Source organism: Sorex fumeus, unplaced genomic scaffold (genome assembly GCF_029834395.1).
Source record: "Sorex fumeus unplaced genomic scaffold, SorFum_2.1 ptg000130l, whole genome shotgun sequence".
Lineage (NCBI taxonomy): Eukaryota > Metazoa > Chordata > Mammalia > Eulipotyphla > Soricidae > Sorex > Sorex fumeus.
In genome coordinates, this window is record NW_026606187.1 from 7,254,320 (window position 1) to 7,281,710 (window position 27,391).

At 49.9% G+C, this 27,391-nt stretch overlaps 1 protein-coding gene across 5 annotated transcripts in view; it reads left to right on the forward strand.

The window, feature by feature from the left end:
* Positions 1-27,391, forward strand: part of TNRC6A (trinucleotide repeat containing adaptor 6A) — a 156,459-nt gene that overhangs the window by 105,025 nt on the left and 24,043 nt on the right. For all 5 annotated transcript variants that reach the window (XM_056138762.1, XM_056138764.1, XM_056138766.1 and 2 more), the window contains exons 4-5: positions 652-673; positions 15,449-15,820. In XM_056138762.1, coding sequence (XP_055994737.1) covers positions 652-673; positions 15,449-15,820 — 394 coding nt within the window. The remainder of the gene's footprint in view (positions 1-651; positions 674-15,448; positions 15,821-27,391) is intronic.

Consider the following 27,391-nt stretch of genomic DNA (forward strand, 5'->3'; position numbering starts at 1 on the left):
TTTGAGGTCTGTGAAGTCACACACAGCAGCAGGGACAGCCAGTGACATCGGGATTCAAGGCAGTGCAGCTTCTGAGCACAGGGATTCTAAGGAGTTGGCAGATGTGTCAGAAGGGACAGATTTCCCCCTCCCCCTTAGAATCTTCAGTGGTTGAGTATGCTTAACTGAGACAGCCTACTCTCGAGGAGTTAATATTACTAATTTGGCCAGCACGGTTCATCTGCAGCTTTGCTTCTGGGACCTTAATTAAATTCTCTCATTTGAAGCAGGAGTTTCTGAAGCCGTTTAAACCTTTGCAAAATGCATTATTACATCCATTTGATGTAAAGTGGCAGTTCTATAAAATTAGGAAGTGAAGGCAGAAAATTCAGCTCCTTTTTTTAATGATCTACTGGCCAGCAGTGGTACCTGTTTAGCATCTGCAGGAACCCCGTTCTCAGGGACAGGGGGGCGCATCTATGGGAAAAGCATGTCTGCACTACGTGTCTTTTCCTAGGCACCTCATCGAGATGAGATTCCTTATCTTACGAAAGGAGCGTGTATGTCTTATGTTGTAATAATAACGATAGTAATGTGAGCATTGTATCATAACAATCCATTTCTTCCAGTTTCATATTTACATTGTTTTTTGTTTGTTTGTTTTTATTTTAGGCCACTGAACAAAAACTCAAAGGTACGTTGTTTAAAGCTATTTTTATTCTCTTTTTCATTAAAGCAAGGTTGTTGATATGCATTTTTTAAAAATTCACCTCCAGAATGACAGAGAGACGAGTCTGAACGGGACTGGGGGGCGGGGTGAGGGCAGACTCCCCAGGGTCCTCCGTTGGGTGTTGCTGTTCAGTTGTCAGCACAGCCTAGCACATGCCCTGGGGTCAGGCTTCCAGCACTTCCTTCAGCCTTCCAGGGGGCTAACCTGGGCCGCCTCTGGGCTTCTTACCTGTCTCTTTCTTTCCTTTTGTTTTTGGGACGTGCTGGGCAGTGCTCAGGGATTCCTCCTGGCTCTGCACTTGGGCATCAGGCCTGGTCAACACCGGAAACCCTGTGGGGTGTTGGGGATCGAACCCTGGTTGGCCACTTGAAAGGCAAGCTCTCTACCTACGGTGCTATCTCTGGCCCCTGTGATCTGGAGTCGGAGACTGACCTCTACAGTTAGTACTGCCTTTCTTCATTGGGGGTCAGCAATGGTTCAGAGAACCTTAACTGGATGGATGGCTGCTTGTATAAAGTGTCCAATGGCGTAGCTTATATTTTACAAGAGAAAAAAATGCTAGTAGGATACACTAAAAGGCGGCATAATGCAGTGTTGCTAGGTTAAAATAATGTCCTCAAGCATAGTGAAGGGATAATTGGTGTAACAAAGTAGAGAGAGAGAGAGAGAGAGAGAGAGAGAGAATGAGAATATGAGCATGAGCGTACAGAGGTAAAGGCACTTGGCATGTGGCTGACCTGGGTTCTGTCCCAGAACCACCAGACGGGATCCTTGGCACTGTTGGATATGGCCCAAATATCCCACCCTGCCAGCCCAAACAGAAGAGATGAAGTGAAGGGACTGGGCAGTGGAGCCCCGTGGTAGAGCACTGGCCTTGCTTGGGTGAGACTCTGGCTAAGTTGCTGGGGGTGTGAGAGGGTCGATGAGATGGCTCGCTGTAGAAAGAATGGAATGGCATGGGGTCAGCATGACCAAAGGCACAGGGGCAGCATATGATGTGGGGCTCCCAGTGGATGGCAGGAAGCGGGCAAGAGACATCGGGGAGTCGTCAGCGGGGAAGGTGGCAGAGAACTCGGGCTTTAGGGAGTGTGATGGCTTTGTGTTTTCACGTCTTGGGCCACGCGCAGCAGGGCTCAGGGCTTGCTCCTGGCTCTGATCCGCACCCCCCTCCCCGCTTGGCTCGGGACCGCATGGGGTGCCAGGGTTTATCTCCAGATCTTCTGCATGCAAGGCAAGCGCCTCAGCCCCTCTCTGGCTCCGTGGTTGGCTGTTCCTTCGGTCTTGTTTTAGATTTTGGGGGGGGACTCCCAGACATGTCCTGGGACTGCGGGACCTCTTCCTAGTGACTCTGAGTCACAGGGGCCGCACATGGCAGTGCTGCGGGGTGTGCTGTGGTGCTGAGGGTCAGAATTGGGGCTTCGTGCTCGCTGAGCACCCTCCCAGCCCCAGGCTGGCTCCTGAGCAGAGGTTTGGAGCATTTCTTCTAATGCTTTCGGTCACTGTACATGTGAGGTGTTGGCTGGGAATGGCATGAAGAGACGGAGCTCCTTGGGTAGAGGCGGCAGATGGATAGGAAGAGCGCTGCGTATACTGAGTAGTTAGGGCTGTTGGCGTGAGAGGGCGTGAGGGGGCCCAGGGCCTCTCATAAGCTGCTCTGCTCTGCTCTGCTCTCAGAGGTCCTCGTCGGAAGCTGTGCTGTGGGGACTCCTGCATCAGCCGGATCCATTGGCATGGGAGTGGGCAGAGGAGAGTTAGAGGAATCCTGTGGCTCTGAACCGCAGTGCTGGCCAAGGGGGCGGGAGGTGGTGACCAATGCACGGGCCTAATGGGCAGCACTGGCGACTGGTTAGGTCAGGGCTGTGGAGGGAGATCTGTATCCCTGAGTCAGGGATGTAGAAGGAGGAAGCAGGGGGAGGAGGGGCGGCGGCAGGGAGAGCGTGACCAGTGAGTGGAGCCATGACATGACCAGACTCCTGCTCTTCATCATTGCCATCTTTTTTTGGGGGGGGGGGGTGGGAGGTGTGTCACACCTGGCGTTGCACAGGGGTAACTCTTGGCTTTGCACTCAGGAATCACTCCTGGCAGTGCTTGAGGAACCATATGGGATACCAGGGATCGAACCCGGGCCGGCCGCTTACAAGGCAAATGCCCTCCCCGCTGTGCTCAGAGTGGAAGCACCTCTGGTTGGCTTTCTCGTTCCACTCTCGTTGGCTCCAAGGCTGCCCTCACTCCAGATGTCTTTCAGAGCGCTCCGATCTCTCCCATGTTTATTTTTGTTTCTTTTTGATCCAGTGTCTGGGCCAAAGATGCCTCAGGGTCTCTGACCCTTGGAGTCGGTCTTCTAAAGACCCCGCCTGTTCCCATGGAGGTCTCTGCAAGCCCCCCCCCCCCCCCCAGTTTTAGATGCCAGTGATATGCTTAAAATTAGGAACTTTTATTTTTTTAAAGTTTTTGTCGTAGCGTCTATAAAGTCTAAGCTAAGGTCACTTCTGGAGATGCTCAGGTTCAGTGCTTAGGAATCACTCTTGGAAGTGCTCGGATGACCATAGGGGATGTCCGGTTCAGGGAATTGAACCTGGGCAGACCGAGTACAAAGCAAGCGTCCTACCTGCTGTACGGTCACTCCAGCCCCTCGTTTAAATTTAATTAATTAATTTTTGGGGGGTCCATACCTACTGTTGCTCAGGAGTTGCTCGTGGCAGTGCTGGGGTGGGGAGTGGGGGGCTTGTGCTACTGCTGTCCCAGTGTGCAAAGCCTGCCGAGTTAGCACTCCAGCCCTGCTGGGTCGAGTCCCCCTAGGCCCCCTCCTCAGCGCTAGTCTCTCTTTTAGAATATGATTTCTAGTAAAGTTGGAAAGAGAGAGCCGAGCTCTCAAATCAGGTTTACCCAGTTTCCATATCTTTAACACTTCACGCGTTTGGGGGGCATCTAGAAACTAACATTTGTATGACTAGAACTCCACACTTGAGCTTTCTGCAGTCCCGTCTGTTTAATATTGCTTTCATTCTGGAATCCTCCACAAGAAACAAATTAGATTTGGTTATGTCTCTCCATCTCTTGTCTCTACAGTGTTTTATTATCACCCTTGGCATTTTTAGATGATTGCCAGTGTTGGGACATCAGAGTCCAGGGGCTTGACACGGAGCACGGAAAGGTCTGTTCTGCCAGGCACTTCATGGCCCCCCATCACAGGGGCGGGAAGCAGCCCCAGACAGGGCAAGGCAAGACAGAAGCAGGAAATGAGAGAGAGGAGACTCCAGCTAATTGAATTCTCTCGGAGCTTGTTCTGTCGTCTCTGTTGTCGGAGTCTGTCAAGTCCAAGTTCAGTCACGTGAGCACCGAGTCCTTGAAATGAAATGTGGCCGACGTGACCAAGGAGCAAAGCTATTTTATTGGACTCTGTTGCTCTCAGGGGTGTTTCCCAGTGGTCCACTGCCCCTGGGGGCCTTGGGTGCAACTGGGAGCCAGGTCCTGTTTGCGTGTAGATGCTCGATTGTCGGGGGGGGGGGGGGGGTGCCAAGTGATGTTTCCTGTAAAAGCAACAGGATGCCAGATGAGTTTAAGGCCCCCCTCCAGCTTCCTCCCTCCAGAGAGGGGGCGAATGCACACAGGCTTCATCTGGGGGTAAAGAGCCCAGAAACTCTGGTCTTGCCCTTGCTTGTCCGAGCGAGCACCTGAGCGCCCAGACCCTGTCACTGCTCAGTCAGATTCAGTGCTCCCTGGCCCAGGGGCGGCCACTGGTGGTAGGGCTGCTGCTCATTTAAAACTTGGGGTTTTGTGAAGTCCCACAAATCAGAGAAAATCATTGGCACTGAGGTGGATGGCTCAGCAGACTGGCGTGTGAGCGTCACAGGCAGGAGCCTCGGGATGCCCTTTGGCACCCCTGCAGGGTCCATGGGGCACTGCAGGGGTGACCACTCCCCCAGGCAGAAGGGGAGGAATTCCTGACGGGCTTTTCTATGTGAAGTCTGGTGTGCACCCTTGTGACCTGTCTAACAGACGTGTGGGCTTAGTACAGTGGCAGTCAAGTTCATGGGACTTCTATACTCTGGCTTAAAACAGTCAGTGGGGTGTTTGCCTTGGATGTGGCTGACCCGGGTTCAATCCTCAGCACCCCATAGGGTGCCTTGAGCCCTGCCAGAAATTATTCCTGAGCACAGAGCCAGGAGTAAGCACAGCACCCTCCCCAACCCCCCCTTAAAAAACCATAAACTCAAGCACTGCCTGTTTGATTATTCTGGGCCATACCCATCATCACCTATCATCAAAAACAGGGAATTGAATGATCTAGGGCACCTTTGCCTCATAATGGGAAGGCATGCTTGTCCTTCATTATTCTTCTAGCCTTCCTGTTTTTCAGTCAAGTAGAATTTTATTGCTTAAATTCATTGATCTAGGGAGTGATCATATAGTTAAGATAGATGGGCCAGAGTGATAGCACAGTGGGGAGGGCATTTGCCTTGCACATGGCCAACCTGGGTTCGATCCCCGGCATCCCATATGGTCCCCTGAGCACCACCAGGAGTAATTCCTGAGTGCAGAGCCAGGAGTCAGCCCTGAGCATCGCGGGGGGGGGGGGGGGGGGGAAGAGGTAATGGAAATGTATGGTCATGTCTCAAAAAATGAAAAGTAGACCTGCCATGTGATTCAGTGATTCCACTGCTTGGTATCCATCCTGGGAAGAAAAGACAATCAGTTCAAAACCATTCTTGGGCACCTGTGTTCATTGCACGGCTATTTACAGTAGCCAAGAGCTGGAAACAGCCCAGGTGGCCCACAGCGGCAGTAAAGAAATGATGCTCTGTGTTCGTAATGGAATACTGCTCAGAGCTAGGGAAAGAGGAAGTCTGGGCGGTCCCCTGCAGCCTGGATTGAACAGGAAGGGTTCCTGTAGAGCGAGTCAGGAGGAGAAAGACCAGACCAGGCGATCGCACTCCCAGGCAGCAGAGGAAGGGGCCAGACAGTGGCCAGTGGAGGCAGACCCTGCGCTCCTGCCTGCTGCTGAGCCTGCCCAGGAGGGCTGGGGGAGGTGGGGTTGTGACCTAGTGACAATGGCGCAGTGGATGGGGACCAGGACAGCTGGTGTGACTTGGCAGGCCTAGAACTTCGCTGTGCGGGTGAGTCAGCACCTCAGGGTCTGAGTTTTGCTCTCAAGAAACAGGACTGGAGGGAGCCGATCCAGGGGGCAGTGTCAGGAGCAAAACCTGACTGCAGACCAAGTCTGAAATGCTTTGCTCTGCCTCTTTAGGGAGGATATAAAGAAAGAATTTCCAAAACCTTCAGTCACCCCCATTTTAAACATTCTTTTGAGGTGGGGGGGGAGATAGAGGGGGAGAGAGAAAGAGAGCTCGTGAGCTGGAGTACCCACCAACACCTTTCCTCCACACCCCACGTCCCTTTTCCCCCACCACATTGTGCTCGGGCATCATGGGACATCATGGGGCTTGGAGCCCCTGCTCTTCTGGCCCGTTTCAGGCCTCCTTGAGGCAGATGGAAGAACCTTCCAGAGAACTCCGGCAGTGGTCAGGATGCTTCTGTGCACTGTAGTGACAGATGAGCCGGTCAAGTCTCTGCAGGACACAGCCTAGCTCCGGGGGTGCTACGGAAATGATTCATTTTGTGTTTGAGAAATAAAAGTGCTTATTAATCCCCCCCTCCCCATGAATGAATAAAACAGTGCTTGCCTCGCTTTTTCCTCTCATCAGCACTGCCAGGATCGGCCATGTTTCACAAGCTCTCATGAGGTCATCTTGGGAGACAGTTGGGTGGAAAATAATTGGATAGTGATCCATTGTCCCACACCGACGGTCCACAGAGCGCCACTCTTTCCTTCATTGAACGTTAATAAAATGTATTGTTTGCTGAGTGTGTGGAGCCCAGTTGTGCTAGTGGAGAGAGGCCACTGTAAGAAGCCCAGAGCCGCGTTCCTGCAGCCCTCCCAGTCTCATCTTTGACAGCGTTTAGTGAAGGGAGGAAATACGCTTTCTGGTGATCTCAGCTTACTGATACTCCGTTTTCTTTCCAGGGTCATGAGTTTCTCAATCACAAACCCTCTTGTAGTAACGGGATTTTGGGAAAGTGGGGTGATTCGACATCAGATCGCTGTGTGCATAAATTTTCAGATGAGACAGTGGAGGCCCACATAGATCATGATTTGAAAGCATCGCCTCGCTCTGTTTCCCCAGAGAGAGGCGGGGAGGGAGGCTGTCTCCCTGAGTCAGCTTGCTTGCACTGTGACGTGCCCCTCCGGAACACACGGGAGCTCGACTCGGAGCTCAGGGTAGCGCTCAGCTCAGATCATGGTTTCTGGGAAACAGTTCAGTGCTTACTGAGCAGAACTGGGAGGACCAGGCTCTGATGCCAAGAGTGCCCAAACCGTCCTCTTGTTTCTGGGGAGATCTGGGGGTGCCATGGATCCATCCCAAGCCACCAGACGCAGATGTCCTGTTCTGCTGAGCTACTGTCCCATCTTCAGGGAGGCTTTGGAGGGTGTGTTGTCACCCCTTTGAAGGAGAGACAGATTCCGACCTGCTAAGAGTCGACTCCTGCTGGGTGCGTTTCCTCTGTGGAAGTTGTCTTTGAACAGCTCTGCAAAGAGCCACAGCTGTGACTGGCAGAGGAGGGCGGCTGCCGTGTTCATGGGAAATAAATGGCCGTCAGATAGTTTTTAGCTGTACCAGAGCCACTGTGTTTCTTTTCCTCTTACCGAGGTTTATGCAGATAAATCTAGATTATGCAGATGAGGTGATGAAGACTGCCAAGGGCCCATTCACTTCTAGCCAGGGTAGATGCATATGCTTCTAGATACTAATAAGTTATTTAAATGCGTGAAAGACTGTAATTACCACTATCTGCGAAGAGGTTGGAGCAAGACAAAGGGGACACGACCGAGAGATGAGGAGAGCAGAGGTCACTGCTGTTAGCACAGGCAGGTACAGGGACACGTGAGGTCTTTCTTGCTGGAAGCCTGTGAGAGCATTCAGGGGTTGTGTCTTGGAGCCCCAAGAATTTACCTTGGCCTCAGTTATATCTTCTATTTCCTTGGAAACAGAATTTGGGAATCTTCTGGTTTCCGTTGAGTAGGACTCGGGATGCGCCAGCATTTCTGTGGTCATGTGCCGTTACTCTGTTGCTGAGAGGCACCCGGTACTGTAGCACAGCGAGAGTGTGTCTGAGAAACAGAACTTTAGGGCAGTGGATCTGGCTAGAAGCAGGAAGCACTGGATCATCTCTGAAAGAGAATCCTGGCACTGAAGCAAAAAACATGGTTTATCTGTGCTTCATCTAGGCTTCTGAACCAGATGGCCACTGAAAGACTGTCTTTGTTGTTAAGCCTGTGACCTTGGGCACGTTCCTTGACCTCTGAGCCTCTAATTTAACTCAGTTAAAAGAAGATAACTCTAGGCTGGAGCAATAGCACAGCTGGTAGGACGTTTTTGCTTTGCATGTGGCTGACCCGGTTTCGATTCCCAGCATCCCATATGGTCCCTTGAGCACTGTCAGTGGTAATTCCTAAGTGCATGAGCCAGGAGTAACCCCTGGACCTCGCCAGGTGTGACCCAAAAAGCAAAAAAAAAAAAAAAAGAAGTTAACTCAGCTTGCTTCAAGGATGCAGAAATGAAATGATCAAATATAGACCATGAATGAGCACCTAGAAGATAGTAAATGTTGAACGTGTAATATTTTATTAATAGGTACTGTTTAGAAATTGTTGGGGGCATATAATTTGCATTGTGACTAAGCCCGACCAGTCTTTTTTATTTTGGTTGGGGCTCAGATTTGATTTTTAACTTACTTCTGGCTTTTGATTATGGACAAATCCCAAACCACAGTAGCTTCATCTAAAAAAAGTGGAAATAATATTTAAAATTGATAGAGTTGTGATGGGCTGGAGCGATAGCACAGTGGGTAGGACGTTTGTCTTGAAAGCGGCCAACATGGCCGACCCGAGTTCGATTCCTCCGCCCCTCTCAGAGAGCTTGGCAAGCTACTAAGAGTATCTCGCCCGCACGGCAAAGCCTGGCAAGCTACCTGCGACGTATTCGATATGCCAAACACAGTAACAATTGTCACAATGGAGAAGTTACTGGGCCTGCTCAAGCAGTTCGATGAACAATGGGAGGACAGTGACAGAGTTGTGATGAGAACAAGGAGGTGTCAGCTGTGTTACGTGACCTTCGGCTAATACTTGGTAAACTTTAGTTTGGGCTGGAGTGATAGCATAGCAGGTAGGGTGTTTACCTTGCACATGGCCGATCGGGCCAACCTGGCTTCGATTCCTCCGCCCCTCTTGAAGAGCCCAGCAAGGTATGGAGAGTATTTCACCCGCACGGTAAAGCCTGGCACGCTCCCCGTGTCGTATTCGATATGCCAAACACAGTAACAAGAAGTCTCAAAATGGAGACGTTACTGGGTCTGCTCAAGCAAATCGATGAACAGTGGAAGGACAGTGCTACAGTGCTACCATGCTGCCATGCCTGTGACGGCATCCTAGCAACTTTTTAACTCCTTGAGATGACATACTAGCCATTTTTTTTTTTATTAGTGAAACACCATGAGGTACAGTTATAGGCTTACAAATTTTGTGCTTGGGTTTCAGTTATACAATGATCAAGTGCCCATCCCTCCACCAGTGCCCGTCATCCATCACCACGGGTCCCAGCATCCCCCCCAACCCCCCAATACTAGCCATTTTTTGCAGTCATTTTAGAATTCTCAGAATTCTTCCTTTCCCCCAGATTTGTTCTTTACTCTCAGAAAAGTAGAATCCAGCCAACCCAGCTTGGAGTATGTCTCCCACAGTGTCAGGATTTTTGACTTGAATGCAGCAGTCTTAAAGAGCACCCTATTTTGTAGGTGCCTAGTAAGCAATTTTTTTTTGCTTTTTGGGTCACACCCAGCGATGCTCAGGGGTTCCTCCTGGCTCATGCATTCAGGAATTGCTCCTGGCGGTGCTTGGGGGACCATATGGGATGCTGAGAATCGAACCCGGGTCGGCTGCGTGCAAGGCAAACACCCTACCCACTGTGTAGTAAGCAATATTTTTATTTTATTTTAATTTTATTCATATTTTTTTATGTGGGACTACTGCTATTTATTCAGCCACTGATTAGGCTGATTGAATTTTGCATGAACTCCGCGCAATATTTTTATTTTAATTTTTAATTTTGGGTTTGGGCCACATCTCGCAGTGCTCAGGGATCACTCCTGGAGGTGCTTGGGATGCATTAGGAAAAAAATTTGTTTTTATGAATAAAAAAAATTGGGGCCAAAGGTATGGTACAGCAGGTGGGGCACTTGCCTTCGGCACAGCCGACCCAGGCCTGATCCCGTGCATCCCATATGGCTCCCCGAACTGTGTGAAAGACAAGTTGGGGTACAGTGGGGTAAAATTACAAAAGAAAAGAAAGAAGATCAAGATAAGAGTGTTAGTAGGCGTGAATAATTGATTAGTTTGGGGGCCTGCCCTGTGCTGCTCTGGGGACTGAGTCGTGCCTGGCATTAGACCCAGGCCACCCCTTAGAACCTGCGCTTGGCCTGGTAAATGTACGTTGCACCATGTGAAGTTCTCTCATCTTATTCCCCTGGGTTTATGGCCAGGGTCTTGTGAATGACCTGGCTGGCTGTCAGCCCTGTTGACTAAACACGCATGCTCTTCTGGAAGCTGGTTCTGGGATTTATCCGGGAGCAGGGCTACCGACAGATGTCTTCAGCAGCATCTCAGTCAGCTAAGGAGTAGAGGTAGGGCAGCTGGGTGTCAGAAACTCCCCCGCAGTGAGCTGAGGGCAGATGGAAGGTGTCCGTTGCTTCCCGCGGGAGACAGATTCACAGGGAAGGTCATCAGCAAAGACAGTAGAGTGAAAGCATGGCGCCCTCCGGACAACTGCCTGGAACAGGAAGTGCAGCTGGGCGTGAAAGGTGGCCAGGTAGGAGCTGTGCTAAGGAATTCCGTTCTTTTTTCTCTTTTTCTCTTTTTTCTCCTTTTTTTCCTTTTTGGGTCACAGCCTATGATGCACAGGGGTTACTTCTGGCTCTGCACTCAGGAATGACTCCTGGCGGTGCTCGGGGACCCTGTGGGATGCTGGGAATTGAACCCGGGTCGGCCGTGTGCAAGGCAGATGCCCTGCCCGCTGTGCTGTTGTTCCAGCCCCAGTACTTCAATTCTTGACAGCATTTTAATGATAAACTGGGATGAGAAGCAATAGATTTGGGGAGAGGATGAAAGTGGGTGACAGGAGCAAGTGCAGAAGACACGCAGGAACCCAGACGAGTGCCGGGGAGACCCTTTTTGGAGATTTTTACAGGTTCAGAGCGATGAGTGCCTCTCAGTCACAGCTGTGGCCTCGGAGATGTCCGGATGTAGTTGATTTTATCGGAAAATACTCCACACGTGTTCCTCCGCCTTTTTCTGGCCCTGAACCCTCTCCTGCTGGTTGGTACCCCGGGTGCTGGTCGTAAGTTCTTCACACCAATATCTTGTTGAAGCCTCTTAAAATGCCAGCATAGTGTAGATGTGGATTTTTCCTCTCAGATCACAGATGAGAACTAAAGGTGGTGAGCAGTTTTATTAAGGTACTTTGCTCATGTTCACGCAGCTACCAGATTGCAAAGCCAAGAGCCAAGATTATTTCAGGGCTCTAGCCCTTCACGCAGCCGACCCGGGTTTGATGCCCAGCACCCCACATGTTTCCCTGAACCCTGCCAGGGGTCAGGCCTGAGCATCCCCTGAACAACTTCTGCTGGGTTTGGGCTCTCCTCAAACACTCTTCCCCCTAAAAAAACCCCAAGATTTTGTACTCATTTGAATTTGCACTTCTTTTCTTTGGAGTAATTTATATGAGGCTCATTTTTGAAATTTTTTATTTTTGTGGGGGTGAATGGGTGAGCAGCCTGGCATCCTGGACCCCTTTGAGGGGTGATATTTTATATAATTATATTAACTTTTTATTGATCATGATTCAGTGATATTTTTAATGGTTTCTCACACACAGAATTTCAATAGTAATATATATAAAGATTTTATAGGCACAGTTGCTATAAAGTTTTGGCTCTTTTTCCTTACACATAGCCACTCCACTTCCTATTTTGTTTGTGCATAAATTATTGGAACTCAGTCATACTCGTTGTCTCATACTTGTTTGTGAGTTGTCTGTAGGGTGTGTGTGTGTGTGTGTGTGTGTGTGTGTGTGTGTGTGTGTGTGTAAAAAATAGTTATGAGACAAAGTTATGAGACAAAGATAGGACAGCAGGCAGGGCACTTGCCTTGCATGGGTTGACTCAGGTTCAATCTCTGGCACCCCATATGGTCCCCAGAGCACTGCCAGGAGTGTCACCTGAGTGCAGAGCCAGGAGAAACCCTCAGCACTGCTGGGTGTGGCCCCCTGAGAAAAAAGACAAAATCTGCCAGACCTAAAATGCTTGCTACCTGGTCCTTTCCACAGAAGAGTTACTGACCCCTTTGACGAACGTTACTCTGATTAGCTGGGTTTTCTACTTTATTGACAATATGTTGGACACCCTCCCCCCTCCCTCCCCAAATACACTTCTTTCAGAATCTCTACATCTAAAGCTTTATCTTTTTTATTCCCAGTACAATTTATAATTTTTCATTCCCATTCCATTTGTCTGTTTGATCGCTAATTGGTGTTCCATTTTATATTGGGCTCAGTAACAGCTTGATTTTCAGGGGGAGGGAGCACACCCAGCACTGCTCAGGGGCGCTCCACCACTGGGGGTCGAGCTAGGTGGTCCTTGGGAACCCCTGTGAGGTGCCAGGGGCCAAACCTGGAAGCCCTGACCAAATGCAAAAGCTGTTCCCCAGCTCACTGAGTTGTGTCTGCCCCTGTAAAGGCTTAGGGGCGCAGCTCTCAGGGACGGGAGGCCGTGTGTGATGCTATCCCAAGCCCCGGGCCCGCTGTGTGCTCTCCTCAGCGCCTGCTCCTTGGGTACTCCTCCACTAACGTGGGTTTCTCACCACTTCTGAGATGAGTGTTCCATTATTGTCTTCTCCGATTTTTTAAATTACCAATGAAATTGCGTCTGAAGCAACATCTTAATTTTAGAAAATCATCTTTAATTTCAGTTTTATTTTAAAAACAAAGTTAACTTGAAGTACGGCTCTTAAAAATAAAGTTGGATTGTGTGTTCGCCTGATAGGTTCACTTTTTAGTCATTGATTTGTGCCTTTAGCTTATTTTAAAACATGGTAAGTGTTTTATATTTTTCTTAATTGTGGAAGGTGAGTTAAGGCTGTGAATTTTTCTTGGGTGGTTTAGCCATGTCCTAAAATTTGTTACTCCATAATTTCCACTATTATTATTATTTGAATTTGGGGCCACATGCAGTGGTGCTCAAGTCTTAAACCTGGCTTTGTGCTTGGGATCAGTCCTGGCAGTGCTCGGGGACCAGAAGGGCTACTGGGGGAATCGAAGCCACGCAAAAGCGCCCTACTGTTATTTTAGTAATCTTACAGTTTTCCTCAGTTTGAAATGTCCTTTTTCACTTTTTTTTTTTTTTGAGGTGGGGTATGGCGATGCTCAGGAATTATTTCTGGTTCTGTACTTAGGAATCACTTCCAGTGGTGCTGAGGAACCATATGGGATGCTGGGGATTGAATAGACGGACCTACCTGTTGTACCATTAAGCTCTATCCCTGAAATTCTCTTACATCCAAATTTGTATTCCTTACAAGTTTGACATACTTTTTGTTTTTTTTTTGTGTGTGTGTGTGTCTGCTGTGGTTTTGTTATAATTCTGAAGTACTGTCTGTTGTTTTTTTTAAAATACATTTTTATAGCCACATTGTATGGATTTGATTTATGAGAGCTTCAGGAATATTTTCCCTGAAGAAAAAAGTTACTTATTTTCAAAGTGTATAGTTTTTTTTCTTTCATTTTTTTGTCCATTTGTTTCACATGATTTGATACTGTAAAGGTTTGGTATATAAGGGTTGTTAACTGTTTCTGTCTTTTTAGTTACTTTTAAAAATTCAGATGAAACATTCATCCTTTGTAGTTTTTTTCCCTTGAGTCTCCTCTTTTAGGATGTTAGTGTTACTCTCAGTTTCAGTTCTGTTACATTTTTCCCCCCATTGTCCCTCTATTTTGCTTCCTCCTTAATACTTAATACTGTATAACTTAATGAAGTTTCCTTAATACTGTCCTAATAGAGAATGATTTTTACAAGTTTGCACAAGATTCCCCCTACCTCCACCCCTTTAATCTAGTTTTAGAACTTTTGTTTACTTTAATCCATTCACATTTATTGTGATTCTTGATACTTTGGGGTTTATTTTTGGCATCTGATTTTTATTTTATGTTAACCATTGTTAAGTTTTTAAAACTTTTGTATTTGGGTCACACTCAGCGATGCTGAGGGCTTGCTCCTGGCTCTGTGCCCGGGGCTTCCTCCTAGCAGGTTAGGAGATAATCTGGGATGCCAACCGGCTGTGCAAGGCAAACGCCCCACCTGGTGTTACCGCTTCAGCCCTTTAACCTCATTAAAAAAATTCTTTTAATTTTGGGGAGCACACCTGTGGTGTTCAGGGGTTGCCCACAGCTCGGGGGGTGGGGGGGAACCGTTCCTGGCGGTTTTTTTTCGGGTCGAACACAGACTTCCTGCGTGCAGAGCTCCTTTTCCAGCCTGTTTAGTTGTCTCCAGCCTCAAAGGTTCTGCTGCAGTTTCTGTGTCACTTCGTGGATAAGGCTTTCATATTTTGGGCTTTTCTCCCTTGTAGTTTGGTTATTTACTCATATGGATATTCTCTTTTACTAATTTTATTTGCTTTTTGGGTTTCTGAGGGCTGGAGCTATAGCACAGTGGGTAAGGCATTTTCCTTGCATGCAGCCGACATGGCCAACCCGGGTTCGAGTCTTCTGCCCCTCTCGGAGAGCCCGGTGAGCTACTGAGAGTATCTCGCCCGCACGGCAAAGCCTGGCCAGCTAACTGTGACATATTCGATATGCCAGAAACGGTAACAACAAGTCTCACAATTTGTTGGGTTTCTGGTGATACTCAGCGCTTACTCCGGGTTCTGTTCTCAGACAATACTCCTGGCAGGTTCTGGGCACCATGAGAGGTTACCGGGACTGCATGGATGGACCGTGTGCAAGGCAAATGCCCTGCTCCCGTCCCTCTTTCTGATCATCCTCTATCTTGCCAGGAGTATTGAGCTTCATAATCAGTTGTTACATCATTTTAACGTTTTTACCGATTTCAGTGAGTTTTCCTGGGGTACCTGTGAAGAGCAGTTGATTGGGATTTGGGATTCTCTGCCTCTGGTTTCCTGGTCACCTGATGGAGCGTTAGGGTTCTTGTGCAGGTGTGGGTCACCTCCCTGGCATGCAAATCATAAAAAAAATTTTTTTTTCTTGATCTCATGTTAGTGACATTTTCAGTTACTGTCCTTTCCTTTTATAGTTTTCTATTTGTTCGTTTTGTTTCGGGGCCACACCCAGCTGAGCTCTGAGGTGGGGGGGAAGGTGGGCGTGAGTTGTAGGGGAGGTCACTGGTCTCCCTGCAGGATTGGGTCAGGAGTTCACAGAAGCAATCCCTGCCCCACGGCTGCCATCTCTCAAGAAACCGTTATTCTGCGAAGGAGGAAATCCCCCCCCCACTCCCCCAGCATGCGTCTGTTGCTTTCAAATTGTTTTCTCTCCTGCCTTTTAATGTTGACGGCTTGTTCTGTGGGTACTCCATGCTGGCTAATCTTGTCCACCCCTTTTCTTTTGTTGGGATTAGTGCCAGAACAGATAAAGCCCAGTGTGAGCCAGCCTCAGCCTGCCAACTCTCCTGACGGCACTTCCGCAGCAACCAGCACTAATAATAATGCCAAGCGAGCCACAGGTAGCAGCCCGCAGCAGCCGCCACCACCCCAGCCACAGCCACAGCCACAGCCGCCAGCACAGGCCGTGCCTCGGTATCCTCGGGAAGTCCCGCCACGATTTCGCCACCAGGAACACAAACAGCTTCTGAAGAGGGGTCAGCATTTCCCGGTCATTGCAGCAAACCTGGGCTCGGCCGTGAAAGTGGGCAGCCAGCCGGAGAGCAGCGTGCTGCCTGCACCGCGGCCACAGGACCACACAGAGGCGCCGGGTGGCAGGACCCCGTCAGGTGAGGGGCGTTTCTTTGGGGACTCGCCCAAAGGGCTGGGCGGTGGGCAGTGACTCCTCCAAGTGAGAATTCCGTGCTGCAAGGAGCTGGGATGGTTGCCTGCCCCTCCTGGGCTTGCAGTGCTTTTAATCATTCTCTGCAGGTCTCTTCCGGTTTTGTTTTTTGTTTGTTTGTTTGTTTGTTTTGCACCCAGTGGTGTTCAGGGCTTGCTTCTGGCTCTGTGCTCAGGGATCACTCCTGGGGGTACTCATATGACAATAGGGATACCCAGAACTGAACCTGGTAAGCGCCCTACTTGCTGTGCTATCTTTCTGGCCCTGGTCTGCTGATGTTACCAAGTGCTGATGGCCTGACTTGCTTGCAGGCTTTCCGTAAAGGGCCAGGCAAGAACTTCGAGGGCAGGAGCCTCTGAACCCCCCTCGTGTAGCCCCCAAACCAAAAAGGCTCTCTCCAGCCCTCCATGAGGCTGTGCGGTGAGGGCTGAGCCCGTCTCTTCTCCTCTTTCAGTAGAGGAAACCGAGGCGCCGAGACGACATAAAACTCGCTCCAGAGGTGCCGGGAGAGCAGGTCTGGGAAGGTCCTTCCAGACAGCGCCTGTGGGCAGCTTGTGCCCGGATGGCTTCTGTCCGCCCAGTGATGGTGGATGGTGGAGAGGTAGAAAATCAATTTCACAGGAGGTCATCTTGGCCAGAGACAAGATTGCCGAGCATGTGTTGATACTTTTGTCCAGTCACTGATTGCTCATCAGCCCGGGGACACTAGTGCTGCAGTTTGGTCCGGATGTCCGTCAGGTCTCTAACTGAATCCTGCATGGCAGGGGGTGGAGGGGTGGGCAAAGAGAGAACGGGGGTGTAGGTGTTTGCCTTGCATGTGGCTGGCCCCGACTTAATTTTTAGCACCACAGGTAATTCTTGGAGCCCCGGTAGGAGTAAGCCTCGAGCACTTCTGGGTATGGCTCCAAAGCAATTTTTTTTTGTTTTTTTATGTAGGAGTACTGCTATTTATTCAGCCACTGATTAGCTGATTGAATTGTGCATGAACTCCACCTTTTTTTTTTTTCCATTTTTTTATAATCTTATTTATTGAATCACCGTCAGAGCAGTTACAAAGCTTTCAGGTCTAAGTCTCGGTCATACAATGAAACACCCGTACCTTCACCAGTGCCCATTTTCCACCCCTAACAACCCCAGTATACCTCCATCCCTCACCCTCCCCCTACCTGTGGGGCAGATGATTTCCACATTACTCTCTCTCTCTACTTTGATCACATTCAATATTTTGATACCCGACCCACCATTACTATTTGAGATTTTACCCCAACACTCAGATCTGCTGAAAAGGCAACAGTAGACAGTTTGTTTTCTATTGCTGGTTATGAATAACATATGATATCATGTGGCTGCAGTAGTGGGCACGCGATTTTGAAATTCTGAAATTTTAACACTTAAATCTGGAGGGATTTCTGCCCAAACCTGCTGAGTTCCGAGATTTGCTCCTGAGTCTCTGGGATCATGGCCGTTAAGCAGCTTGATCAGGAGCCAGAGAGGCCATTCGTGGGCGATGACTTGGGGTCTCGTTGGGGTGGGGAGGAAAGGACCGGCTCCACCCCCATCCCGTGAGGCCCAACATGTCTTGTCACTGCAGGCCCAAGTCTGACTGTCCAATGGCCTCTGGAGGATGGCAACCACCGAGCCACCAAGGGGGAGCAGGCGGAGGGACAGCACCCTTTCCTCCCTGGGGTGGCCCGGTGACAGTAACCTACTGTGGGGTCTGGACGCATTTCTGCCAAAAGCCGCTGGGTTTCGAGATTTGTTTCTGAGTCTCTGGGATCATGGCCATTAAGCAGTTCAATCAGGAACCAGAGAGGCAGTGCCTCCAATTATATAGCTGAGCCGGAGGTGGTTTGTGGGTGTGTTTCCCACATACCTAAATTTTTGCCATTTACTTTCTTGGTAAACTTTGCCCCAAGTTTTTGGGGTCTGGCCAAAGGCACAGCAGCAGTTTTGGAGTATCTGGAAGTCTGAAGGCGCCATGAGGCTGCTGATGCACTCGCCTCACAGGTACAGATTGACCTGCTGGCGGCACCAGACCCCCTCAAAAATTTTTTTAACTATGGCAGTCGAGTCCCTGCCCCCTCCCCCCTTTTCGTTTACCAAACCAGTTTAATGAATCATCATGTTTAATTGGTGGTCCACAGGGTCTGATGGGCATCCAGGGATGAGCCCCTTGTGGGGTGCACTGGCTACAGTGTGGTCATTTCTTTACCACCCACAGAATGAAAGTGTGAGCATTCTGGCAAATGAGCACTGCGGCCAGAGGCAGGAGGCTTGGCTCTTCACTCCTAGCTCTGCCACTCAAGGTGCGTGACCCAGAGCAGGCGGCTTCTTGGGTTTTGGGTTTTTCTCTGTGTTCTGGGTCCCCTCTGAACAGCTGTAGAATCGTTTTATTTTTCCCTCTCCCTTTTTTCTCTTGTGTATACTGAGAAATACTCTGCGTTGTGTTCTAGCGTATTGCAGTATATTTCACAGCTGGGAGCTGGCAGAGCCTGCACCCACGACAAGGCCTTTCTTCTTCGGAGCTCTGCTTTGGCAGGGGTGGGTGGGTGGGAGGGCGGGCTGCGGGCTGTGGGCTGTGGGAGGAGCCAAGGAGCCCAGCACTGGCAAGCCTCAGTCACAGCTCCTCCCTGGGATTTACCGTGTCCCACCCACTGCCTGCTGGCCCTGGAAAGTGGGATCACAGTGCCGACCTCCAGGGCAGCTTGGAGGGTTACATTCTGTGGCATGTTAAAGCAGAGGGTTGCTTTGGTTTGAATTCCTCGACCCTGGACACTTTGACAGCACGAGCTGTGCTCCTCAAGAACAGGGCTGGTCTGGGCACTTGCATCCCATGCCAGGCAATGGCAACCTTGGTGGAACCAGCACACTCAAATACCTAATGCAGGTTAGGGCGCCAGAGCACTGCCAGTAACCGACAGGCCACAGGGGAGTGGCAGTTAAGATCACATGGGAATGAGAGAACAGAACAGTTCTTGAGGGGCTGGAGCGATAGCATAGCGGGTAGGGCGTTTGTATTGCACGCAGCGTACCTGGGTTCGATTCCCAGCAACCCATAGGGTCCCCTGAGCCCTGCCAAGAGTAATTCCTGAGTGCTGAGCCAGGAGTAACCCTTATGCACCGCCGGGTGTGACCCACAAAGCAAGAAACACACACACACACACACACACACACACACAAAACAGTTCTTGAAATGAAAGCATGAAGATTGTTAAAATCTTTCGGGGACCTGGAGATTGCCCCAGTATTTCGCCCAGCCCCTTTTCTACCTCTGATGGCTCACGGCCCCAGAGCACTGCTTGCTCTGGCCCAGTGGCCCTGAGCACTGCTCGGGGTGGCTGCTCCTCTATCCTTTTCATGTATTTCCTTCCCAGCCCCACACACTTTCATTTTGTTTTGGGACCACACCCAGCAGTGCTCAGGGCTTATTTCTGGCTCTGTGTTCAGGGATCACTCCTGGCAGTGCGTGGGGGTGCCAGGAATTGAACCCCGATCGGCCATGTGCAAGACAAGTGTCTTGCTGGACTATAGCTTCAGCCCCCTTTATTTATACAATTTCATGGATTTTTTGGGCGGGGCACAACTGGCAATGCTCAGGGCTCCCTGCTGGCTCTTCGCTCAGGAATCACCCCTGATGATGCTCGAGGGACTGTATGGGATGTCAGGGACTGAACCCAGGTCAGCCGCATGCAAGACAAGCGCCCTCCCTCCTGTACTTTCGTTCTGGGCCTTCCCACCCCCACCATTTCATTCTAAACTAATTGTTGGTTGGGGCCACATCCAGCTGTGTTCGGGCCTTGCTGTGGCTGCTGCTCAGGTGCTGCAGGGCCCAGCTGGCTTCCTCCCAGACCTGGACTGTCTCTGGCCTCTTCAAGTGCAAAATGTCTGGGAGTCTGGTTGCTAGAACAGTGCGTGAAGCACTCGGGCAGGGCTGACCTGGGTTCAATTCCCGGCCCCTTGTATCGTCCTCCGAGCCCCACCAGGAGTGATCCCTAAGCTCAGAGCCAGGAGTAGTCAGCCCTGAGTACCGCCAGGTGTGGCCCCCAAACCAAAATAAATACAGAGATCTTTTTTCTGTAACGTGAGTATGGGTTTTGGTTTTTTAAATGATTTCTATCTGGTTCAGGGTTTCCCCCTGGCTGGCTTGCTGTGGGCATCTGCAGCCCTACCCCTGAAATCTCAGGACTGTGTTGTGTTCACAGCTGCAGAATTGTGTGAGAAGAGGTCTAAAATACCAGCATATGAAAGACTCAAAAGGTCTGAGAAGGAAAAACCATCCTGCCTGTCTTTCTGAAAGGACTTGACCAGAGCGGATGCTCCTGTGAGGTTAAGATGAAGTCAGGAGGATGGATGGATGAGGATTCAGTTTCTGGGCCCTGGGAGACTGTGGAGAAGGGAAGCCAGGAATTAGGCTTGGGGCTTTGGACTCACTTTGAATCTCCGTGACTCCCTACTCCCATCTTTACTGGGAATTCTCTGTCAGTGCTACTTGGAATGATAATAGATGCTTTATTCTCAGAATAGCCACTGGGTGTCTTTGAGTGGGGCTGTTTCTTAGACAGTAGGTTGGCCTGCTCCTAGAGGGCTATTAAGTAGGATTATGTGGGATAATGACATAATTATGTGGTGACTAACCCTTCTGGGGGTATACTGGGGCCCACAGGCTGCTGTATTAAGGCTTTGATCTTCATTTTCCAGATTCGATGGTATCACTCTAACAAGAGGTGTATGTGTGGCGGGGGATGATCTCTGCAGTAATATCTTTTGACGTGGAGTTGGTGTGTACATTTTTCTGGGTGTCCCAAGAATGTCTCTGTGTCCACAGCGATAGCCTTCAGGTGCGAATACCAAGCGTGCTTAGAGAGGAATTCCGAAAGAGCGTGTTTGTTTGCGTTTCAGCTCTGTGCTGGGGGCCGTGGGGGTTTTCTCCCAGTGGTGCCCTGGGCACCCTGTGACGCTTTCGGACTGGAACCCCAGCCTCCCCCATGAGCGCATGTGTCCCGTCTGTCTGTGGTCGCTGAGCTGGGGGAGGAAGATGTTTCTTGGGGGGAACTCGCAGGAGTTGGCGCTGTCGGTGTTCGACTGAGCGGGCCTTTTCATTCGACTCTGCATTGTCTTACGTTTGGTTAAAGAAGCCAAAGGACGTTTGGTCAGAATGGTCAATGACTCCACGTTGGGGCTGGGTCTTTTGTTGGGTGTGTGTTGGGGGGCTGGGGGGGAAGGTTCGCAAGGGCTGCACTCAAGGGTTGGTAGTCCTAGTGGTATGGGCACAGGTGACAACAACTGTGGTACCTCGGGTTGAACCAGTGTGGCCTCATGCAGGGTGAGCTCCGCCAGGCGTCTTATCTCCTGTATGATCTCTCTGACCAGGGTTGTTTGCTGCTCTAAGTTTTTGGAAATGTTTATAAAGATGAAATTAATGCCCAGCCACCATGCTCCTGTCCTTTCGTTGTGGCTTATATAGCCTTTTAGTTTCAGAATTTTAATTTTTTTCTTGCTCTCAGCCACTACCTTTTTCCTGGGTCTGAGTCTTCACTCTCTTATCCTCTCCTCCCCCGCTTTTGGGCCACCCCTGGGGCATTAGGGTTTACTCCTGGCTATGTGCTCCTCCCCCCCACAATGGGGCTCTGGGGACCACTTGGGATACCTGTGGTTTCTGCACTTAGGCTCCATTCTACCGGCTTTCTCAGAAATTCTCATCTTACCCTCACCCACCTTCTTGCAGCAATCAGAGAATCCTTTCCCCTCAGTTTTCAGTCGTCTGTACTTGGACTCTTGGATGCATTCCTTCCATCCTTTGTAATCTGCTTGCTTGACCATGAAATGTCAAACTCAGATTTTATTTTTACAGTTGTGATCAACAGCACCAGAACAGCAGGGGCTCTTCCATTTGTCTCTCACCTGTATCTGTCTCTTCTTGCTGTGACTCGTCTGCGCCCTCCTCAGGACCCATCCTTCTCCCTGTCTGTGCCTGGCTTCCGTGTCGGCCCTGGCCCAGCTTTGCGTCACATCTCTCCTCAGTTTCAGGCTCCCCCGTGCTCCAGAACCGGTTTCAAGCTGGCGTCGGGCCCCTCGCTCTCAGCCTGCCCCAAGTGGACCCTGTGATCTTTGTCACGTGCCCCACTCTCCTCCCAGGTTAGAGCCTGAAGGTCAGTGCTCAGGTCCACCTGCTGGGGACCTGGAGCCCCTGCTCAGCCAGCCGCCTCTCAGGCCTCGCTGGCACGCTCTGCCCCTGTCCGCACCCTTCCGACATGGCCGCATCTCACAGCCCGTCTCCGCCGCTCTGCCAGAGCACGCCGCTGGCGCGGGGCAGGCCCTTCTCATCAACCCTCACCTTTGGCTTAAAATGTTGAATTTGTAAAGGTTTCAAGTGCTGGGGCTTGGGGCTGCATCTGGCAGTGCCAGGGGGACCATGCGGTGCTGGGAATCAAATCCGGAACTTGGATTCTGGCCCTTCGCAACAATTTCTGTGGCCCTGGTATTATTTGTGATTATTGTCTCACTTTCTTTTTTCCTTTTTGTTCATACCCAGAGATGCTCAGGGGTTCCTCCTGGCTCTGCACAAAGGAAGTACTCCTAGTGGTACTCGGGGGGTCCTGTGGGATGCTGGGGATCGAACCCTGGTCAGCCGTGTGCAAAGCAAACGCCCTACCTGCTGTCCTATCGCTACGGCACCTGTTGTCTCACTTTTTAAAAGCTCTTTTCCTGGGTTTGCTCTTTGTTAGAGCTCTTGTCTTGAGTCCTTGGGCACAATTCCCACCACTGAAAAATGTTCAATATTGAATATACTTTTTACTGGGTTAATACGCTAACCTTTGACATGTCTGTCCTGAATCACCCTTTTTCTATTCCATTGAAGTGTTTATTATATGCCTGGGAACGGAAAATGCTGTTTTAACTGCTGCTTATATGAACATTACTTGCATCCATAACTCTGAGGCTTTCTTTTTTTTTTTTTTGCAATTGCTGCTCCCATTTATTGTACATGAATTTTTTTGGAGGGGTCACATCTGGTAGAGCTCTGGTACTCCTGGCTCTGTATTCAGGGATCCCTGGGGGGGGGCCGGGGATATCTCAGGGCACCAGGAATTGAACCTGGGTCAGTACATACAAAGCAGGTGCCCTACCCGCTATACTGTCGCTCTGACCTCTATTTCATATAAATTTAAAAGTGAGTAATCAAATTATAGACTCCTGTTACCAATTTCTTGTAATTGTTTTAAACATTGAAAGAATGTGATTAGGGGCTGAAGCGATAGTACAGTGGGTAGGACATTTGCCTTGCACATAGCCAACCTGCGTTCGATCCCCGGCATCCCTTATGGTCCCCTGGGCATCGCCAGGAGTAACCCCTAAACATCACCGGGTGTGACCCAGAAGCCAAGAAAAATTCAAGAAAGAACATATTTATACCTTCCTATTTAGGAATAAGTTCTTCTTCTTAGTCAAGTTTTCTCCTAGTACTTGCATCCCACTTTAGATAATTTTGTTAGTTTAGATTTGAAAATTACATTCCACTTTAGATATTTTTGTTCGGATTACTTTGTTATTTTAGGCTACTTGGTGCTTTTTTGTGGTTGTTACAATTAAAATTTATTTCAGAAATGGTTACTTTATACTCTGTGTAGTTGTGACAGAATCTTTTTCCCTTTGCATTGTTCTCCTTGGTGGTTTTCTTGCTTTCCCCATCTGTCTCCTCTGCATTGCTGGGGCAGGGTGTCTACCGCTCCCTCCCATCTCGTTTGGGGGTCCTTTCATCATTTCACACGAAGTTGAGGAAATCTGTTTCTGTATTTTTCCTGACCGTTATAGAAGTTATTTTCCAGACCTAAGCTTGTATTATCAACTTGGGTGGTTTTCTAAATCTTATTATTATTGTTGTTGTTATTATTATTATTATTATTTTGTAAATTCCTAGCAGCAGAAATATTTATGCTGATGCCTTATTTTAAAATTGGAGAAAAGTGGATGGATTAGGAATTGGTGATGTTTGGGTCTACTGTGGATTGGAAGGAATCAATCTTTTTTTGTTTGTCTTTGGGACCACAGCTGGCAGTGCATACTCCTTGGTCTGCACCGAGGGATCCTTCCTGGCGACCTTGGGGGACTGGATGGAGTGCTGGGGATTGCGTCTACCTGCCGTGCTATCCCTCTAGTCCCAAGGACGAACCTTAAGTGTTGTGGAGCTGAGTTTATGCAGGGTCATTATTTTTTGGGAAGTGGGGGTATAACCGAAAGTAAACGTTCTATTTGAGACAAGTATTTAAAATAAACAGGTTGTATGGCTTCTAATTTTGTTTTTTATGAGGAAAACATATCATAACAAACTTTGGAGACTGAAAAATGCTGGTGACAGTAAACATGTTAATGGTACGGACTCACTTATTAAGCTGCTTCTAATCTGGGTCATAGTTGGTTCAAAGCGCTTCGAGTATCCATTATTCAGTCCTGACAATAAAACTGCGAAGTTGGTGCTATTCCCCCCACTCCCACTGTACATACAGATGAGGACATGGAAGACGTTGAAAGCTCACAGACCTCGCCGTGTGGTGAGAGGGGTTGTCAGCAGAAGAACATTTTTTTTTTTCGGTCAGCCCAGCAGTGCTCAGGAATCACTTCTGGTGGGCTTGGCGACCATATGGGGTGCTGAAGATTGAACCGCAGGTGGATAGTGTGCAAGACCAGCACCCCCCTCCCCCTCCATACTGACCGTACTGTCTCTCAGGCCCAACAAAGAGCTTTACTTGTTTTTTGTTTGGGGGCCACACCCAGTGATGCTCAGGGCTTACTCCTGGCTCTGCCCTCAGGAATCACTCCTGGAGGCGCATGGGGGACCCTGTAGGATGGCGGGAGCCAAACCCGGGTGAGCTGCATGCAAGGCAAGCACCCTCCCCACTGTGCTGTCTTTCCGGCCCCAAACACAGAGCATTTTTAACCCCAAGTGGTGTGACTCGAGAGTTTCTCTCAGAAATCTTGAAATCAAACGGCCCTTCACAAAGCACTTGGTTGGTTGAAGCTGGCTTGAACCCGAATCCTTGGAATATGGCAGCGAGGCAGAGATGGGCCGTGTGGGCTCCCTGTTGGGCTGCATCTGGACCGCAGCTCAGACGGGAAGTGTTCGTTTCCCCAGACTTTTCTGGGCTCCTGCTGCGTGAATCACAGTCCCCCGTGGGCACGGCCGGGTGACGCCCTTCCCCGGCAGCTCGGAAACAAGAGTGTTGACATCAGTCCTCAGTGGGAAGCTTGCCTGTGTGGGCTGGGGGCAGGTCAGGGAGGGTGTCTCTCCCACAGTGATAGAGCCACACGGTCACTCTTGCCGAGGGCTGGCCGGTGCTGAAAGGAGGGACAGCGATAGGCACGAGACCACTTCAGGGATAGTGTTGCGAGCCCCTGTGTCTGAAGGGTCAAAGGTAAACCTGCTGGAGGAAAGTGATAGTGGTGAAGGGATGAGTGCCTGGACCTTGGACACCTGAAGTGCAATCATGAGTCACTTTCTGACTTTGTAATTCATGGTGATTCCATTAAAAAAAAAAAAAGAAAAGAAAAAGATCAGTGGGGCCAGAGAAAGAGCTCAGTGGTTTGAGTACATCATATGCAGGATGCCCTGGCCGTGATCCCTGCTGCCTTCTGGTCCCCGAGGCCACCACCCAGACTGGCCTCTGAGCACTGAGCTGGGAGTACCCACCTCAGCACTACTGGGTGTATCTCCTTCCCTCTCGATTTTAAAAATCCAAATGTTTTCTGGGAGAATCCAACGGGGGCGTCAGAATGGGTCACCATGGACCCCTGTCTCCAGGGCCCCTCCTCCCGGCCTTCTGGTTTCTGTGATAGCTAGCACCTTGGCTGTCTGGCCTGCACCCGGGTTGGTGGCTAGCCACCGTGCTCCCTGAGGCAGTGGGGTGCTCGCACACTGGCTGCAGTGTGGCTGCTGGTCCTTGGTGGCCGCTGTAGGGCTGACTTGAGCAGGCTCCAGAGTTGCCTGGGTGGATGTATTGCTCTGGGGACTGGACCTTGACCAGGCTGTCCTCTGGACCCCGTTCAGGGGACTTACAGACACATTTACCTCATTTATCTTGCTCATCTGTTGCTGCTGAACAACTGCATTGAGCGAAAATAATGCAAGGCGAACCTGATTTCCCGTGTCAGTGAGGCTCTGTCTACTGTGTTCTATTTTGCTTCACACTTGGCCTTTGCTCCCTGTTCTGCTCAGTAGGCTTGGCACGATTTGAGCGTGTGGATGATTTCAAAGTATCATATGGGACTCTGCTTCTTAGTTCAATAGATTGCCTAGAGTCTTCCCCCTTAAGACAGTCGAATGCTAACTTAAGGAGGTGAATGTCTTCGAGGATTTTCTAGTCCTCAAATTCTTCTGTTGTTTTTTTTTGGGGGGGGGGGTGTCACACCCGGCAATGCACAGGGATTACTCCTGGGCTCATGTACTCAGGAAGTACTCCTAGCGGTGCTCGGGGACCATATGGGATGCTGGGGATTGAACCTGGGTCAGCCACGTGCAAGGCAAATGCCCCACCCGCTGTGCGTTCACCCCAGCCTCGTCCTCAACTTCTTAAACTGAAGGAGAGCAGTGAATCTCGGGAAGCGTCCGGTGCCACTGGCAGCTCTCCTTGCCTGCAGCACAGGCACAGGAGGACAGTGCGAAGCCTCAGGACTGCCCATGACCATCTCCTGCACCAGCGGTGCGTCGTTTTCAAACCCAGTCATTCCCTTTGTGCGGTCTGATATTAAACCTGGCTGTGGTGTTCAAGAAATTTTCAAGGGAAGTGTGACTAACATTCTCCTTCCTTGCATGTAGCATTTCAGGCTCAATGTGGACACTAATGAAATGGAAATAATCTGGAAAGAGCCTTGTAATGGCTTTAAGCTTGTTAGAGCATGATAAACCTGAGAAAGGGTGGGTGGAAGAAGATTCTGAATGGATTTGTTATATAGCTCATCATTCTTTTTTGGGGGGAGGGGGGTCGTCCCCGGTGGTGCTCTGGGGCCACTTCTGGATCTGCACTCAGGAATTACTCCTGGCCAGTACTTGGGACCGTATGGGATGCCAGGGAGCCAACCCGGGTTGGGCACACCCTCCCCGCTGAATTAGTGCTTCGGCCGAGGCTTTCTTTACCCATCTGCATCTCAGCGTCCTCTTGCCATCTCAGACCTCCCAGCCACCATTGCTCTATTACTTGAATAAACCGCTGCCTCCTCATCCTTCCTGACACAAAATTTGTGTTTGCTGGTAAATTATCAGTTTTTTTTTTTTAATTTTGCTTTTTGGGTCACACCTGGTGATGCACAGGGGTTACTCCTGGCTTTGCACTCAGGAATCAACCCTGGCGGTGCTTGGGGAACCCTGTGGGGTGCTGGGAATCGATCCCAGGTCGGCCGTGTGCAAGGCAAATAAATGCCCCACCCACTATACTAGTGCTCCGGCCTCCAGTGTGTAAATTATGTGTTTGCTGTAACTTACCAGTTTGTTGATCAGCAGATACTTGCTGAAGGGCTTGGCGCACTC